This window comes from Podarcis liolepis (genome assembly GCF_965112155.1).
Source record: "Podarcis liolepis genome assembly, chromosome: 10".
NCBI lineage: Eukaryota > Metazoa > Chordata > Lepidosauria > Squamata > Lacertidae > Podarcis > Podarcis liolepis.
Window position 1 is genome coordinate 11,791,460 of NC_139562.1, and position 18,900 is coordinate 11,810,359.

Here is an 18,900-nt window from a genome sequence, read left to right on the forward strand (position 1 = left end):
ACTCCTGTCTTCCACTGTCTACCGCAGTTTGGTCAAACTCATGCTGGTAGCTTCGAGAACACTGTCCAACCATCTCGTCCTCTGTTGTCCCCTTCTCCTTGTGCCCTCCATCTTTCCCAACATCAGGGTCTTTTCCAGGGAGTCTTCTCTTCTCATGAGGTGGCCAAAGTATTGGAGCCTCAGCTTCAGGATCTGTCCTTCCAGTGAGCACTCAGGGCTGGTTTCCTTCAGAATGGATAGGTTTGATCTTCTTGCAGTCCATGGGACTCTCAAGAGTCTCCTCCAGCACCATAATTCAAAATTCAGACTTTGGACATGCCTGGGCTAGGTTCTTGAGTGGGTGGTTGCAGATTGCCCTGCCTGCTTGAAGGAGGCTAAAACTACTCCTCAAGAAGTTCCCCCTGGATTTGGAAAATCTTAACTACCAGCCAGTGGCCAGTCTCTGCTTTGGGGGCTAGGTCAGGAGTGTCCAAACTTTTTTCAAAGAGGGCCGGATTTGATGAAGTGAACATGCATGAGGGCCAACCATTTTATTGAGCTTTTTTTTAGAGTTGAAGTTGGTGAGCTTTTTAGGATTGGAATGGTTGAGCAGGCAGAACAGAGAGCAAGCAGAACGGTGGATGGGAGCAGGACATTAACAGAGGGCGGCAACAAGAACCTAATGTTGGGCGGAAGAGAGAGCAGAACGCAGAACGATCAGCGGGATGGATAAAGAGTGGGGTGCCTTTGCTAGCCAATCAGAGGGACGTATAAAGAACAGGACATCTAAGCGAGCCACTCAGCGTCATCGATACAGAGATGGGCGCCTGCGCGAGCAGAGCATTAGCTGGACAACAGCAACAGTCCACCGCTAACAGGGTCCTAGAGCCGGACAATGGATGCCAGCACGCAGCGGGAGGGTAGGCTATCCATAGCATGTGGATAGTTAAAGCTATGGTTTTCCCAGTAGTGATGTATGGAAGTGAGAGCTGGACCATAAAGAAGGCTGATCGCCGAAGAATTGATGTTTTTGAATTGTGGTGCTGGAGGAGACTCTTGAGAGTCCCATGGACTGCAAGAAGATCAAACCTATCCATTCTGAAGGAAATCAGCCCTGAGTGCTCACTGGAAGGACAGACCGTGAAGCTGAGGCTCCAATACTTTGACCACCTCATGAGAAAAGAAGACTCCCTGGAAAAAACCCTGATGTTGGGAAGGATTGAGGGCACAAGGAGAAGGGGACGACAGAGGACGAGATGGTTGGACAGTGTTCTCCAAGCTACTAACATAAGCTTGACCAAACTGCAGGAGGCAGTGGAAGACAGGAGTGCCTGGCGTGTTCTGGTCATGGGGTCACGAAGAGTCGGACACAACTAAACGACTAAACAACAACAACAGCAGCACGTGGATGCAACAACCATAAACGGACTTGCCTGTGGGGCCGGATGAAACTTTCTATCGGGCCAGACTTTGGACATGCCTGGGCTAGGTTCTTGAGTGGGTGGTCACAGATTGCCCTGCAGGTTTCACAACTCAAGTTGTGAGCTAAAAAAAACCCCTCAGATCTCCGATTGTGCTTGTGTTTTAACCAGCCTGCATGAGTGACTCTGCAGTGGTGCTACCTGGCTTTCCTGTGAATGTGCTAATGGGCCTTATGAGAGGGTTTTGCAGCCATCCATCTGCCAGTTTTTAACAGGCCTGATTGGCAAGCGGCTGTAACAACTGACATCTGTTCGTGCTTATTGATATGTAGATTTATGGTAATTGCTCTGAACAATAAGACATGAAATTACCTAAGGTGAACATTAAATTAAATTTTCATGGCCCCTCTTCCTTATAAATATGTTGTTGTTGGGTTTTTTTTTAAAAAAAAATATTACATTTCAAACAGGCATATTGTGCATCTGTTATGAACATAATTTAATTGTATTTTTAATCTGCCAAGCTGCAAAATCAAAGTTGGGATTCTTGCTGTCCGTAATATTGGGCAAGTTTTGTTAGCTTACTGGTAGATGCAGATTACCGAACGCAGAGTCAGATTCCACTTTTATTCGCGACGTTTTTCTCGCATCATGAAGATTAAGAGTTCTTTAGTTTCCAGCAGCTTATTCCCAGAAGGCAGAAGGGGTGTGAGCGGCTGTTTGCGCCACTCTGTCTATCAGGCTGTGCTTTAGAGTTTTGAGTGATTTGCATTTCTTCAGAGAGCGCTGCGTTTGTGGAATGTTCAACAGTTTCAAAGAAAAATGATCACATTATTTTCTGTCCGGCTCTGCTGTGGGATGTAAGGGAAAGGCGGTGGGGAGGGGGAACCAAACACATGTGAAAAGTGCAGGTTCAGGAATGCGAGACAGGCAGCAAGTGCGGCCCGCGAAAGTACAATGCAGTCCCTTCCAAGGGCAGGGAAATCATTGCATTGCCTTAGAAATTACCGTATTTTTCAGTGTATAAGACTAGGTTATTGTATTAAAATATAATCCAGTGAGGAGCGGAAAATAGAAAAACAACTAGAACTAAACCAGGCCAGGTGGAAAAACCACTTGCCCCCAAGAAATCTTCCTTAAAGTGAAAAATGTTCAATGCACAAGAAGAAGAAGCCTAAGAACGTTAAAATGAGACGCCGAAAATGGAAAAATGAATTTCTCAAAGCTATTTAAGCTGTTGGAGAATTCAAACACAAAGAACTCCAGCACAACAACCCAAAATAAAAGCCAAAGTCTGAGCATATTAAAAAAAAGCATCAACAGGTTAGGCCTCAAAACCTAGTATTAAAATATTATGCCAAAAACTTGGTGTCGTCTTATGTACACAGATAGTGGAGAGGTGGGATGGCCGATTGGTGGCTGCTGCGAGCGGGATATTTTCCGTGGCGTTTTTTTGCGGGTGATTGGTGGGTGCTGCAAGGTCCGTTGGCTATTGGCTGCTGCGGCAATTGGGCGGGCGATTGGTGCTTGCTCTTGGCAAGCGTGCAGACGATTGGTAGCTTCGCCGATGTGTGTGCGATTTGCTGTTGCGTTGCCCAAAAAAAGCTCAACAAGTCTGGGCAATCTTCCCCCATTTTCTCTCTTTGGAGTCCCGAAAAAAGAGGGGGTGTCTTTTACATGGGGGCGTCTTATACACAAAAAAGTACGGTAGCTCAGAGGTGGAGCACTTGGCTTTGCGTACAAGATTTAATCTCTGGTATCTCCAGGCAGTGCTGAGAAAAGCTCCTGTCTGAACCCCGGAGAGCCACTGTCAGACTATGCAAATAACACTGAGCTCGATGGCCAATGGTCGGACTCCTTTGCAGGTTGCTTTGCTTTCATTTTTGTTTTTATTTCCCCTCCTCTTCTTCTCCACAATCTTCATTTTCCATTTTCCTCCGCAATCAGGAGTACCAGAGACTACCCTTTAAAGCAGCGGTTCTCAACCTGTGGGTCCCCAAATGTTGTTGGACTACAACTCCCATCATCCCTGACCGCTGGTCATGCTGGCTAGGAATGATGGGAGTTGTAGTCCAACAACATCTGGGGACCCACAGGTCGAGAAAGGCTGCTTTAAAGTAAGAAAAGGAAAACACACCTGATGGCCTCCAACTTAGATGGCTTAAAAAGAGGGTTAGGCAAATTCGTGGAGGACCAGGCTATCTGTGGCTACTAACCATAATGGCTGTGTTCTCCCTTCACTGTCTAAGGCATCATGCCTCTGAATACCAGTTTCTGGGAATTGCAGCTGGACAGAGTGCTTATGCACTCAGGTCATGCTTGCAGACTTCTCATAGGCCTCTAGTTGGCCACTGTGAGAACAGGAGGGTGGACTAGATGAGCCGTTGGCCTGATCCAACAGTCTCTTCTTAAGTTCTTCCGTTCAGTATCCAGCCAGGTCATGTGTGCAAAAAATAGATGTGCTGGGGTAGAATGTGCATGCGTTGGTGACAAGAACATATAAAATGTGTTGTGTTAGTGAAAAGCACTTTGCAAAATTGGCCAAATCTGTAGACAAAAATTAGGAGAAATTATATATATATACACACACACACACATACACACACACACACACACACACATATATATATATATATATATATATATATATATATATATATGTATGTATACAGTGGTGCCCCGCAAGACGAATGCCTCGCAAGACGGAAAACCCGCTAGACGAAAGGGTTTTCCGTTTTTGAGCTGCTTCGCAAGACGATTTTCCCTATGGGCTTGCTTTGCAAGCCAAAAACATCTTGCGAGTGTTCCGATTTTTTTCGCTTCCCCCCTTTTTTCTAAGCCGCTAAGCCGCTAATAGCCTTTTAGCTGCTAATCCACTAAGCCTTTAATAGCCGCTAAGCCTTTAATAGCCGCTAAACCGCTAATAGCGCTAAGCCGCTAATAGGGTTGCTTCGCAAGACGAAAAAACCGCTAGACGAAGAGACTTGCGGAACGGATTAATTTTGTCTTGCGAGGCACCACTGTGTGTATATATATATATATATATACACACACACACACACACACACACACACACAGTGGTACCTCGGGTTACATACGCTTCAGGTTACATACGCTTCAGGTTACAGACTCTGCTAACCCAGAAATAGTGCTTCAGGTTAAGAACTTTGCTTCAGGATGAGAACAGAAATTGTGCTCCGATGGCGCAGCAGCAGCAGGAGGCCCCATTAGCTAAAGTAGTGCTTCAGGTTAAGAACAGTTTCAGGTTAAGTACGGACCTCCGGAACGAATTAAGTACTTAACCCAAGGTACCACTGTATATATAAATGCTAATTGCTGAGGAAACATTGAGAACTGATTTTAAGAATGGAAAAATGAGAAACTGAGAAAATCAGAATTGGCATTTCCATCCATCCCTAGTTGCAGAAGGGGCTATGCAATTATTGAGCGGAGCTTCACATTTTAACTAAGAACAGGAATCTTCCATCCAAGGTATCACAGCCTCACTCATTCTGGCGAGTACACATCAGATAAGATTTCTTCCTTAGTAACCGCCCTGGGAGATTATTCCATGACTGGGGCACCTCCAGAGTCGGTCCTAATGCAGGTACCTGAAGGAAGGTCTCCGTTGAAGATTTTACCATATTTGCAGACACAGATGGAGAAAAGTGATTTTCTAAGTATCCTGCTCTCATGCCTCCAACTATATTAAGCCCATAGCAGCATCTGCTAGATCTTCATGCTGAACTAATGCCAAGTCCCACTGAGGATGGTTGCATCTTGTCTGGTGCCAAGTTCTTTGCACAATCTGCTTCCTAGCATCACACCTAAAAACATTCAGGACTCCCCCCCCCCCCAGGTTCTTATAATTTTGCATCATCTCTGTGCCTGTAAAGAACAACCACACACCCCAATTATTTCTCAACTATTTAAAATGCAGCGTGAGGTCTTCATCTTCTAGCCGTTGTTGTTTCTGCAGGTTATTATTAAGTTTACCACTTCTTAAGTAGCCTAAGAAACGTACTTGAAATATCACTGAAAGCCTTTGGCTCCCCCCAGTGCCCAAGTCATTACTACATATGTGACCAGAACGTACCTGATAATTCTGTTTCCCAGTGGAGTCTCCCATCAAGAACTGTCTTTGGCAAAAACTGTCGCTCTAGATAGTGCCATACTGATCTATTGGCCTTCTGACAGAGCAGGCTCTGACTTTGTCTGCAACGCATTCATTTTATCTTTACGAGTGGGAAAATGTAGAAATGGGAAGCTTGCCATAACTGAATCATGAAGCTTACTGGGCGTCTGAAAAGGGCTGCATTATGTTATTTGATGCACACTTCGACAGGCAACTCTGAGCCACCCAAATTTGGTTGTTTCTGTGTCGTTAGCGGGAAGAAGGGGCCACAGCTAGGGAGACAGGATGAAAGTCGAATCCTTGTTCTCTCTCTAGCACAATGGATCTCAGCTAGCAGGATTGAGAAATATCGCTCCCTCAGAACTCAGAAAGCTCTCACCAGGCAGCATAGAGAAAGCTAGAGTAGATGGCTCAGCATAGATGGTTGAACCTTACTGGCAGAATCCGAGACCAGGGAAGAGAGATGGCGGAAGAAGATTGGAAGAAATTTAAGGACTATCTTAAGAAATACTGTAAAATTTATGAATGTTAGAATGACGTTGGTTCTAAAAAGTGCGGTTTACAGCTGTAAGGGTTAAGTTAAAGAAAAAGAAGGGTTATAAACTAGATAAAATTAAGAATAAGGATTTGTTGAATTAAATTTTGAAATTGGAATGTAGAAAGGGGAGGTACGGGGAAGTCGGTGAACTAAGGTTTAAGAAAATATGGTTTTTAAGTTATACCTGTTTATTTTGTTTGTCTTTGTTTGTGATATATGTTTATAAAAATTTGTGAAACCCTAATAAAAATTTATATTAAAAAAATAAATAGATGGTTGAACCTTATGGGGAGCAAGTGAGAGTTGGTTTGTCACAGGTGGATTACAGGGTATAAATGTAAATCTATTTTGGGTATATTTTATTGGTGGGTTAGCAACAACAATGAGTGCAAACATAACAAATACAAAGAAAACCATAAAAAGCACCGTAGCCTGGAAAAACGAATGTGCAAAGCCACTGCACAGCAAATGACCAGCTCATTTAAAACTATACAGAACCTTTATCCTCAATAATGATGGAACTCATAGGTGGAGAAGACTTTTCTTTTTCTGTCTCTTTTATTATTGGTAAAGGGAATGTCGGCATCGCCCTGTTTTGTCCATCCAAGAACAGGATAAGGTGGAGGCTCCCAGCTATGCTCATTTGAAACAAAAATGTCATTTGAATTTTGTAATCAAGCTCACCGCTGCAGTTTCCTTTTATGCTCTTTCTGCAGGAATGAATGCTTTACAGCTACAGAATTTGGCAACTCTAGCAGCCGCCGCTGCCGCCGCCCAAACCTCAGCTACCACCACCAATGCAAATCCTCTCTCCACAACAACCGGTGCCCTTGGCGCACTCACGAGTCCAGGTAGTACCAAATGTGTGTATTGGGGGGGTGTCCTATGTTGTTTTTTCCTAGCTCCCATTTCTTCAGAAACTCTGAGACAGGTGTCAAAATAAGTCACCGCCACATATTGAATGCGGGTTGGTGAATGTGCCACAGGCTTGATCAGGTGTTGTTGGTTTTTTTAAAAAAAAAAATTAAAAGGTTTTCTCAGGCTTACATGCCACCATAAATATAATGTCAGATAGCATTTTCGCAAGCATGAGTCCACTTCTTAAATGTTATTCTTGTGCTATGTACACATGACTTTATTCTGCCAGTCAAGTGGTAACTAAAATGCAACCTGGCGATTACTTGAAATTTTCAAAGCAGGATTCAGAATGCAAGTCCAATGCAAATGTCCAATGTAAACAAGCAGAGCTTTGCTTGTTTATTCAGACCCACAATTCCCAGTCTGTTAAGGAACCACATGTCTTTCTTTTGCTAGAACTGCTTTTGCAATGGTCTCCTTTTACTTGTGTTTTGATGTGTCATCTTTCCCCCTTCTGATTTCTTATTTTCCTTTACTTCATCCTTGATACATCTCCCTGGAAAGATTTCTTTGGAAGGGAAACAGGGTTGTGGTTGCTGAAGTTGGACCAAACGCTTTGAAGAAATTTGGCATAAATCTGTGCTAGGGCTGTCTGCAATGGCTAATATTTATCGAGGGATTTCACAGAGTAGAGTTTGGTTCTGGGGTGTCTGGTGCTTAAATAGACCAGTAGGTCACTGCAGACCAGTGCTCCTAGAGCAGCTGTTAACCCTGCTGTCAAGTTTTAAAGGACTCAATTCTAGATTATAAGGGCATCACACAATATATAACGAATATCTTGCACTTAGCAAATATTGACTTCTAAAAAATATTAAGAATGGGGAGAAACTTCCCTAATTTTCACTTCTCAAGTCCACACAGCTGCTTTTCAAAATTCACACTTTTTGTAGTGCAGGTGTCCAAGAGAAAACTGTACAATTTGCATATATTGGTGAAAATAGCATACAAAGTGCATTGTCTTTAAGGAACATCACCTGCAAGAATGTGTATATCCGGTAAAAGTAGGCGGAAAGCGTGTGTGTTAGGATAAATTGTGAACTGAAATGCTGAGAAGCTTGTGAGTACTTGTTTATATATAAAAAATGCAAACTGCTGCAGAAATGTGAATTGAACTGGACGTTAGAAAAATCGAATATTGAGAAAAACAAAAAATGAGCAATTAATCCATTCCTAAGAGATATTAATTTTGTATTATTTATTTGTTTATTGGGTGATGGGGGGGTATAATGTGGATATTTGTTTTACAGGTACTATGTGTTAATGTTTGACCACCACCAGAGTATTTGCAGCCACTGTATGGCGGCACCATTTGCATGGTTCACATACCTACAGCTAGGTATGAGAGCCAGTGTGGTGTAGTGGTTAAGAGTGGTGGACTCGTAATCTGGTGAACTGGGTTCGCTTCCCCGCTCCTCCCCCTGCAGCTGCTGGGTGACCTTGGGCCAGTCACACTTCTCTGAAGTCTCTCAGCCCCACTCACCTCACAGAGTGTTTGTTGTGGGGGAGGAAGGGAAAGGAGAATGTTAGCCGCTTTGAGACTCCTTCGGGTAGCGATAAAGCAGGATATCAAATCCAAACTCTTCTTCTTCTTCTTCTTCTACCTTAGTTCCCATGGTGGCAACAACCCTTTTCAGACCACAGCTGTCATGAGAATTGGGTTAACCATGTAAATGTTGCCCGCATAGAGGTGCAGGTACATAGAAATGGCCATTCCACACAGCCTCAGCTGGGCTCTTGGGGCCACTGAAGACATGAAGTATATTTTCCTTGGAGCAAGAGGTGCATTTGCAATGATTTCCAGCTGGTCTCTTCCTGTCCTAGCTTCTTGCTATGGTGCACAGTTCCAACTCAGTTGTGAGATTTTATTATTTGTAGCAGCTGCACATGATGCTCCTTCCCCCCCCCCGCCATGTGAATATCTGCTGCCACTGCCGCTGTAGTTCTTTCACATTGACAAGACAAAAGGATTCTGACTCAGGTTGGGGTTTTTTTTGGTAGGAAATCCATTCTAGCCACTTCCCTCCAACTCAGCTGACAACCTTCCTCCTTATCTGTCGCCTCCAGAGCTGGACAAACGCTTGGTGACCAGCAGGGCTTGGAATCTGCAGTTTTCAAATGCCTGATTCTGAAACTCTCCTTACCTTGATTTGTCACCTAGATCTGTAGCTGTTTCCTGGCTGGCATCTCATAATGTTTGGTGAAGTTGAAAATGTAAAAAGGGGTTATTTTGGACCTGGCTTGGTACTGTACATTTATTATGTACTGCTGAGAGGATGAGAGGGAAACGAAAGATGATGGTACTCAGGGAATGAAACTAGTTGGTGCTGTTTCGGGTAAAACAAGCAGAAACGCACAAGGATTTTAGGGGAGAGAGAAGGGAAAGCAAACTGAAAGAACTTTGTCATGTAATAATTTTGATTCATACTAGAGATCTTGCAACAGCTAGATAGAGTTAGTGTGCTGGAGTGGGGAAAGCTGGTTTCAAGTACAGTGGTACCTCGGGTTACATACGCTTCAGGTTACATACGCTTCAGGTCACAGACTCCGCTAACCCAGAAATAGTGCTTCAGGTCAAGAACTTTGCTTCAGGATGAGAACAGAAATCGTGCTCCGGTGGCGCGGCAGCAGCAGGAGGCCCCATTAGCTAAAGTGGTGCTTCAGTTTAAGAACAGTTTCAGGTTAAGAACAGACCTCCGGAACGAATTAAGTACTTAACCCGAGGTACCACTGTATCAGCCACTCGCTGGATGACTTTGGGATATCCAGCGTACCTTGCAAAGTTGTTGTAGAACAGTATGGCAGTGACTTCATCATGATGTTAGTGGTCACCATATCATGTGGACGTAAGTTTCACAGTTCAACTGTTGGTCCTCAATCCCCCAGCATTCAGCTTCACTGGATGACACAGGGGAGAGGCAGAGAAACACCCACATCATCATCATCGTCGTCATCATCATCATCATCATCATCATATATTTATACTCCACCCATCTGGCTGGGTTTCCCCAGCCACTCTGGGCATTCTTCCAACAAAATCTTAAAAATACATTAAAACATCAGTCATTAAAAACTTCCCTTAACAGGGCTGCCTTCAGATGTTTTCTAAAAGTCAGATAGTTGTTTATTTCCTTGACATCTGATGGGAGGGCAATCCACAGGGCAGGTGCCACTACCGAGAAGGCCCTCTGCCTGGTTCCCTGTAACCTCATGTCTCGTAGGGAGGGAACGCCAGAAGGCCCTCAGAGCTGGACCTCAGTGTCCGGGCTGAAAGATGGGGGTGGAGACGCTCCTTCAGGTATACTGAGCCGAGGCCGTTTAGGGCTTTAAAGGTCAGAACCAACACTTTGAATTGTGCCCAGAAACGTACTGGGAGCCAATGTAGGTCTTTCAAGACAGGTGTTATATGGTCTCGGCGGCCGCTCCCAGTCACCAGTCTGGCTGCCGCATTCTGAATTAGTTGTAGTTTCCATGTCACCTTCAAAGGTAGCCCCACATAGACCGCATTACAGTAGTCCAAGCGGGATATAACCAGAGCATGCACCGCTCTTGAGAGACAGTCTGTGGGCAGGTAGGGTCTCAGCCTGTGTACAAGATGGAGCTGTTAGACAGCTGCCCTGGACACAGAATTGACCTGCACCTCCACAGACAGCTGCGCACCTGGTCCTTCAGGGGCACAGTTACCCCAGTCAGGACCAGGGCGTCCTCCACACCTGTCCCCCCAAAACAGTACTTCTGTCTTGTCAGGATTCAACCTCAATCCGTTAGCTGCCATATATCCTCCAACCGCCTCCAGACACTCACACAGGATCTTCACCACCTTCACTGGTTCCAATTTGAAAGAGAGGTAGAGCTGGGTATCATGCCTACTTTTGCCACACCATACCCATCATGTCCACACCCCTGTCCTCACCTTACCCATCATCATCATAAGAATGTAAGAGGAGCAGTACTTTGTCAGACCAAAGACCCATCAACCTCAACGGGCTGTTTCCCACAGTGGCCCAACAGATTCCAATGGGAAGTGTATAAGCAGGAGATAAGCACAACACTCTCTTGCTTGCGTTTCCTAGCAACCGGTATTCAGAGGCCTGTGGCCTCTGATCCTGGAGTTTACATATAGCTATCATAACTAGTAGTCACTGACAGCCTTATCCTTTCTGAATTTGTCTAATCCCCTTTTAAAGCCCTCGTAAAACAGTCCAATTATTATTACCGCCGAAGCAGTGATAATGTGGCAAGGTTTTGTTGAGGGGCAGTCCACCCATCGCTTAACATTTGCCCCTGGTTCCAGAAGTCTGTCAGTGTATGAGTGACACCTGTCCAATCTGCTTGTTGACGATGTGCAAATCGCTTTTAAAAAAAATGGGCATGCTTTTTGTTTTAAAAAGTGGCCAAACGGTCTTAGCCTTTTGCACTATCTCAAAGCCGCGGGCCCCAGACAATAGACGTGTTTATTTTCATCAGGTCTCACTTATAATAACAACCTCTGATACATTCAGAGCAACTCCCAAATCCTTACGCCATTATGAAATTCAGAAGCTACTGTTCTGGCTAATTTAGCATTCTTTCCCTTAATGTGAAAATTGTATACAAGAGAAGCACCAGCTCCATTGACTTTAATGAAGCTGCCATGCACTAAGCATTATAAAACTTGGAAATGCTTTGGAAATGTGTTTAATGGCTGGAGAATGGTCTTAGAGAGTCGTTGTAAATTTATATAGAAGCCTTGAGGTTGTTAGCGGTCGTCCATCAGCTATCAAATTAGAGACTGAAAGAGCTCTGGCACTGAAAACAGTGCCCTGTGATAGGGTATTTCTGAACATAGGAATAACTGTGCTGGATTCAACCACTGGTCTGTGTAGCCCACAAATCTTTTTCCTAGAGTAGCTAGCCAGAAATCTCTAAGGAAGCTCATGATCAGGGCATGTTGTTGTGTGGCATTCTCCCCATTTAGGATCCCAGCCATTCCATTTTCCCACTCCCAACAGTCCATCAACATTTCATGCCCCCTGAGCATGCTCATTCCTCAGGCTGTTTTTGTGGTTCCCCTCCACAAAAACAGGCATGTTTAGCCTGGAGAAGAGGAGGTTAAGGGGTGATATGATAGCCATGTTCAAATATATAAAAGGATGTCACATAGAGGAGGGAGAAAGGTTGTTTTCTGCTGCTCCAGAGAAGCGGACACAGAGCAATGGATTCAAACTACAAGAAAGAAGATTCCACCTAAACATTAGGAAGAACTTCCTGACAGTAAGAGCTGTTTGACAGTGGAATTTGCTGCCAAGGAGTGTGGTGGAGTCTCCTTCTTTGGAGGTCTTTAAGCAGAGGCTTGACAACCATATGTCAGGAGTGCTCTGATGGTGTTTCCTGTTTGGCAGGGGGTTGGACTCGATGGCCCTTGTGGTCTCTTCCAACTCTATGATTCTATGATTCTATGATTCCCCTTAGCTTCCTCTCCTTATTGTCCTGCGTTATTTTATTTTTACATCCGTAAATCTCGGAGTTCCCTCAACCCATTAATACGTCCCTCTTGTGCATGGACTTCTGGCCACTTACCTCTGTCCATTGTTTTATCTATTTCATCTCTCGTTTCACAAGAGGAGGAAGGGGGGCACACAATAATTACTATTTATTACATTTATATTCCACCTTTGTCTCCAAGGATCTCGGGGTGACGCACATGGTTCTCCCCCATCTCAGTTAACCTCTACAAAATCCCTGTAAAGTAGGTTAATCTGGGAGGCAGTGACTAGCCCAAAGTCACACAGTGAGGTTCATGGCTGAGTGGGGATTTGAACCCTAGTCTGCCAGGTCCTAGTCCGACTCTCTAACCACTACACCACACCGGCTCTCAAATAAACAATATTCATGAAGTTGGCCAATGGTCTCCCATCCAAACATTGGACAGACCTAGATCTGCTTAGCTTCAAGTAAGGCTATGAGCTCCTGTACCTTCAGACTATACCTTAGTCAGTTAACTATTAATAAGGCCTAAATGAGCAAAACATGGAATGTTTGAATGTAACACTAGCCAGGCTGTAAGATGACGAGGATTGCAGAAAGATAGGTTGTTTTAAGAGTCGTTGCTGCCAAGATGGGGCAAGGATGTCTCTCCATCACATGCAATGAGAGAGTAGCCCAGGCCCCAGCAACAATTCTGGGGGTTATTGCTTTGGTTGGTTTTTTTTTAACTATTTATTTTGTGTTTTTATCCTGTAAGTTTATCTTGTGAACCACCTTGATGAAGGGTGGTATATAAATTTCAATACTACTACTACTACTACTACTAATAATAATAATAATAATAATAATAATAATAATAATGGTGTTCAGAGCCAACCATGCTGCAAGAAGTAAGATTCTTCACCTACACGTCCCTGTATGCTCAGCAGAGCTCTGATCCAAAAGGTTGTCCTCTGATTTGACTATAGAGATCTCAGAGAGATAGCATAGGGACTCAATAGCAGCCCTTTATGAATCCTGCTATCCAACAGAAACATCAGTTTAATAGCATTGTTCCTCCTTGCAAACTCTACAACTAACCCAGAAACAACCCTTGTTAAGATGTTCTTTGATTTCAACTTTCTTATCTGGCTCTACATTTTCCACTCCATTAAATACTTTGTAAACCTGAATAAAAGCTTTTCCTGGTTGTTCTCCGCTCCGTGGAATATGCATTTAGTTCTCTAAAGCCTCATGTGCCATTTCTAAAGCATCTACATTAAAACCTGGACTATAATGGAACATTTATATTTGCCTTTCAGTGATGGTAAGGAAGAGGCCGCGCCCCGCATTTATTTATTTATTTATTTATTTATTTATTTATTTTTGTTTTCCTTCCCGTCGCAAGAGGTATTGGGGGGTGGGGTTTAGTACTGAACTATTTTAATTGAACAGCCGATTGCTTTGCACCTAGAGACCATCTCTCGTTTTATTACAACAAAAGTGGCAGTACACTTGAGGGGAAAGCCATTTCTTGGCTGGCTAATTTAATGATATAAAATTGTGGTGAATGAGGCTATAAGATCGGCGTGTACAGGTTTATAGGATTTGCAGGTTTAGGTAGCCTTGAGGAAGCGGCATGAGGTTTTGGGCTTGGGTCTCTTATTTGGAATTCAGACTGAGCACCCAGCTTTGCTTCTGACCTCCAGGATTTCAGGCAAGGATCTGACCTTGGAGATTCCAAGCATTGACCCCTAAATTTCTAAGGTAACACTGGAGCTCACCCACCCACTCTGGTAGGAATGTAAGAAGGCGCTGATTTCTGATCCTTCCCATATCTGTCACACGCAGCACTGCTTCTGTTCCACTGCAGTACGGCTCCCAACAAAAAATAAATAAATGGTGTCATTTGTCTTGCCGTGGCAGAATTTTATATAATTAACTGTGCTATCATTATGTCACTCCACACTGTCCCATTTCAGAGCAAAGGCCATTCATTTCAATGCAAAGGAAATGCAGTGCAAAATTGCAGGTTGAAACCAACAACAATACTGGCGATATTTGCTGGAATGATTAACGCAAGGCATAAATAAGTGAACTTCAGCCATTTCTGCTCCTGTTTCTCTCTGAATTGTCCAACATGTACACATACAGAGAGAGAGATACCCCTAATTCAGCAGGGCTCTTCAGTGGAACGGTCTCCCTCGGGAGGTGGTGGACTCTCCTTCCTTGGAGGTTTTAAGCAGAGGTTGGATGGCCATCTGTCATGGATGCTTTAGCTGAGATTCCTGCATCCTGCTTCCAACTCTATGATTCTGTGAAGCATCAGGCTGCCCACTGTAGCCTTTGAGCCCCGCATTTCCTGCAGGTGATTAGAGATATCCCAGTGTTGGGCTTGTATACCCACAGACCTTTGTTGTTGTTGTTTAGTCGTCTATTCATGTCTGACTCTTCGTGACCCCACGGACCAGAGCACGCCAGGCACTCCTGTCTTCCACTGCCTCCCGCAGTTTGGTCAAACTCATGCTGGTAGCTTCGAGAACACTGTCCAACCATCTTGTCCTCTGTCGTCCCCTTCTCCTTGTGCCCTCCATCTTTCCCAACATCAGGGTCTTTTCCAGGGAGTCTTCTCTTCTCATGAGGTGGCCAAAGTATTGGAGCCTCAGCTTCAGGATCTGTCCTTCCAGTGAGCACTCAGGGCTGATTTCCTTCAGAATGGATAGGTTTGATCTTCTTGCAGTCCATGGGACTCTCAAGAGTCTCCTCCAGCACCATAATTCAAAAGCACTGATTCTTCGGCGATCAGCCTTCTTTATGGTCCAGCTCTCACTTCCATACATCACTACTGGGAAAACCATAGCTTTAACTATACGGACCTTTGTTGGCAAGACCTTTACCTCCCTTTTAAGTACCTCATCAGCTTGGCAACCATTCTTCTAAACTTCCTACAAGATTGATAAAAGCAGTTTCCTCCTGTTTTGCTACAATTAATTCACTTGATCTCCCAGATAAATGTAGATGATTGTCTCTGGCATTCTTGACCAGTCCGCCTGCTGAAAAATCTATTTGCACAGAATCTCTCTTCTTCTCCCTCGGGATGCAGTTAAATGATTTATGGGTTATTCATTATGTTATCCATCGCACAAAAGGTTGCCTTTGTTAGGTAAAAGCATTCAGGTTTAGAACACAATTGTTTGAAATGCAGCCCATTTTTATAGAAAGTTTAGGAAGCTTCAGCAGAGAAGCATCACAAAACGTCTGTGCCCAACATTCTTTAAAAGCTTTTTCTGTATTTGTTCACTTCGGCACAATGTGTGTCTCTCCAATAGGCAGTTCAAGCCTGCCACGGTGACATTTTGTTATAGGCCAGTACACCCACTGTGCTATCTATGATTCGCTTCCAAAAATTATCTAAAAATAACTGTACCTGTATGACAGTTTTCCAAATGAATCAGTGTAGATGGCTCATCTTGGGAGATGGCTGTTTTCAAAATCCTGCATCTTATTCCTCTAAAAATCCACAAAATATTTTGTAAGTAACACGTTGACATTTGTTTTATTGCACTTGGTGATATAAATATATCCGGAAAACGTGAGTAGAGTCGCCTAATTCAAGCTGGTTCTGAAAAGGCGTGAAAAGAAGTAAAATTAGGTTTTCGGGATTTTTTTTGTCCTGCTCAACTTTTCTGAGTGCTGTGTGATGCAGAAGATTCACAACCCGGAAGGATATTCCAGCAGTTTCAAAGTAGCATCTCCCCCTTTCTCTTGTTCTATTTTAAATTCTAAATCCCATTTAATTTTCACTTTCAATTCCTCCCTCTCCTTTGTATCTGTTACCCTGTGGAATGGGTGCAGAACTACTGGTCCTTGGGAAAGTGCAGCCCTCTAGGTCTTTCTCGGTATCTTTGGCACCTACCCAGGTCAGGCCACTTGGCTGAAATGTGTTCTTGAAGTATAAGAAGGGATTTCTTGTCCCTGGATGGAAATCTGCAGGTCTGTAGAAACTTCTGGCTTTTTTGTGGCTGGAAGGCAGCCTCCTGTACAAAGTCAAATCCCTTGTTGTGCCTTCTTGTGCCTCTGGCCCCACCCCACGCGGCCCCTGGAAGGTTGTGCCTCTCAGGCGGGAAAAAGGCCTCCTCTACTGCAGGGGAAAACGCGCAGGAACATTCACATGCAGCTACTGCAAACTATGCAACACTTACTACACACCTCCCTTGTCATGTCTAGTTTGGCCCTAGCCCTTCTTCCTTCTTCTCTTCTTTGGCGATCACTCGTAGCTGAGTAAGATTGTCTTCCATAAACACGGTTTTAACAATGAGTCCGTAAGTGACTGTGGAGGCCAATTCTGGATCTACACATCCTTCCACAGTGCATAGCTGTCAACTTACAGATTTGAAAATAAGGGACCAGCAGCCAAAATAAGGGACCTGCAGCCTCACCTGTTCCAGGCACTCCAGTCTTCCTGTCCTCCTGCAGTCTGGTCAAACTCATGCTGGTAGCTTCGAGAACACTGTCCAACCAACTTTGTAACCAGAGGTTCAACTGAATAGAATCTGAATCACATGCACCACAAGGCCTATGCAGCCTCAACTTAAGATGGCTCCCCGGCCTGGCTTTGCACGCAAAGTTTGCAGCAGCACATGCAACAAAATGGCGTCCAGCATTCAAAAAACCCCTCAGCTTGCATTAACTAGCCACACACAAGGGATGCAAGCTCCACCCTCAGTCGTTCTTAGACTTCTTATTGGGTGAGCAACACAGTTGGAGCCTCCCTCCTCCCTGGCCAGCAGAGAGGGAGGGAGAGGAGCTGCTTCCTTTGAAATTTAAGGGACATCATTTAAGGGACATCCATCAATAATCCATCAATAGCAGCGGGACATGGCGCTGGAATAAGGGACTGTCCCTTCAAATAAGGGACACTTGACAGCTATGCAACAGTGGGGACATTGGTTTCCGGGCAGGAGCTCATCACGGTGTGGATTTGCCAAGCGTGCCTTCCTCTTAGCACGTTTCTCCCTTGCATCCTGAGTTCGAGTGTCTTCAAAGCCCATGACACCTTTGGTAAAGGCTGTTCTCCAACTGAAGCACTCGCAGGCCAGTGTTTCCCAATTGTTGGTGCTTATACTACATTTTTTTAGATTTGCCTTGAGACAGTCTTTCAACCTCTTTTGTTGACCACCAGCATTACGCTTTCCATTTTTAAGTTTGGAATAGAGTAGTTGCTTTGGAAGACCATCATCAGGCATCCGCACAACATGACCAGTCCAATGAAGTTGATGTTGAAGAATCATTGCTTCAACACTGGTGATCTTTGCTCCTTCCCGTACACTGATATTAGTTCGCCTGTCTTCCCAAGTGATGTGTAAGATTTTTCAGAGACACCGTTGATGGAATCTTTCAAGGAGTTGGAGATGGCGTTTATAGCCCTTATTATTAAGCTGACTAAGCAGTCAAAATGCCCATCATTATGATGGCCACAGTATGTGCAGAAGTGTGGCTTGGGTGTTCCAAGCACCCTTGAATGGCAGCCTTGACCTTGATTTTACATGGGAGACAGCGGTAGGGTGCAAGGACACTGGTTCCCAGTGTTTCCATCTATTGAGATTTGAGCTTGTTCGTAACTGCACTGCCCTGCCCTGTGTTTTATCTGCTGGCCACACTGATATATTTTTTAACAACAGGTGTGTTTTGTCCTTTAAATCTCTACAGGAGAGGCTAGGGTGGATCAAATGAACACAACATACAGTAGAATAGAACCTTTCCACCATTTGCAATAGTGTGTGTGTTAGAGAGAAGAGGTTGGGGTAGGGTTGCCATACATAGCTGGTATTCAGCCATCTTAGACAGCGTCCGGATAGAAATTGCTGAAATTCAGACATGCCAGAAGTATAGATTTTTGTGAATTTCTTTAAAAAATAGTTTAAAATTTCTTTTTTATTTGAGAAAAAAGCTCAACAACTTTGCCAAAACCTGCTCAACAACTTTTGCCTGGATTTTCACTTTTCTAAATATGGCAACCCTAGGTTGGGCTATTCTCTCTGGCATGAGAATAGGGATGCTACCGACATACTCCCTTCCCGCCAAACTATTTGCCAGTGAAATGTTGGAAAGTACTGCAGTCTCTATGCTACAGTGGCGCCCGGGGGGGGGGCGGTCTATGGATCTGGAAGCGCTAAGATGATTCATACTCTGGGCCCAACCCACACGCATCTAAGATCCATATCTGCACTCACACAGACACACAGGACCCAGAGGAAGACTATTTAGACATTCTGCACGTACAAACCAGCACACAGCTATATTGCTGCCTTGTTTGGGTTATTTGCTGCCACGGCGTCATCAAGCGCTGCTGTCAGCTATGCCGCGCACAGGGTAGACATGCTACCTTGTACACCACAGCGATTTATGAGAAGCACTGACCAGGAGCAGGCTGTGAGTTCTAAGCCATCAGAATTAATTTGAAGCTT

At 44.3% G+C, this 18,900-nt stretch overlaps 1 protein-coding gene and 1 long non-coding RNA gene across 52 annotated transcripts in view; one reads left to right on the forward strand and one right to left on the reverse strand.

Annotated features, from left to right (window-relative positions):
- CELF2 (CUGBP Elav-like family member 2) overlaps positions 1-18,900 on the forward strand; it is a 547,342-nt gene that overhangs the window by 494,734 nt on the left and 33,708 nt on the right. For all 50 annotated transcript variants that reach the window (XM_083461288.1, XM_083461309.1, XM_083461275.1 and 47 more), the window contains one exon: positions 6,790-6,924. In XM_083461288.1, coding sequence (XP_083317414.1) covers positions 6,790-6,924 — 135 coding nt within the window. The remainder of the gene's footprint in view (positions 1-6,789; positions 6,925-18,900) is intronic.
- Positions 7,098-12,037, reverse strand: LOC310687074. Of its 2 annotated transcripts, none has more exons than XR_014516191.1 (2): positions 10,907-12,037; positions 7,098-9,886 (listed from the first exon to the last, which is right to left on the reverse strand). It is a non-coding gene; the product is annotated as an uncharacterized lncRNA (long non-coding RNA). The 2 variants fall into 2 exon arrangements; XR_014516192.1 differs by having other exon boundaries at positions 10,902-12,037.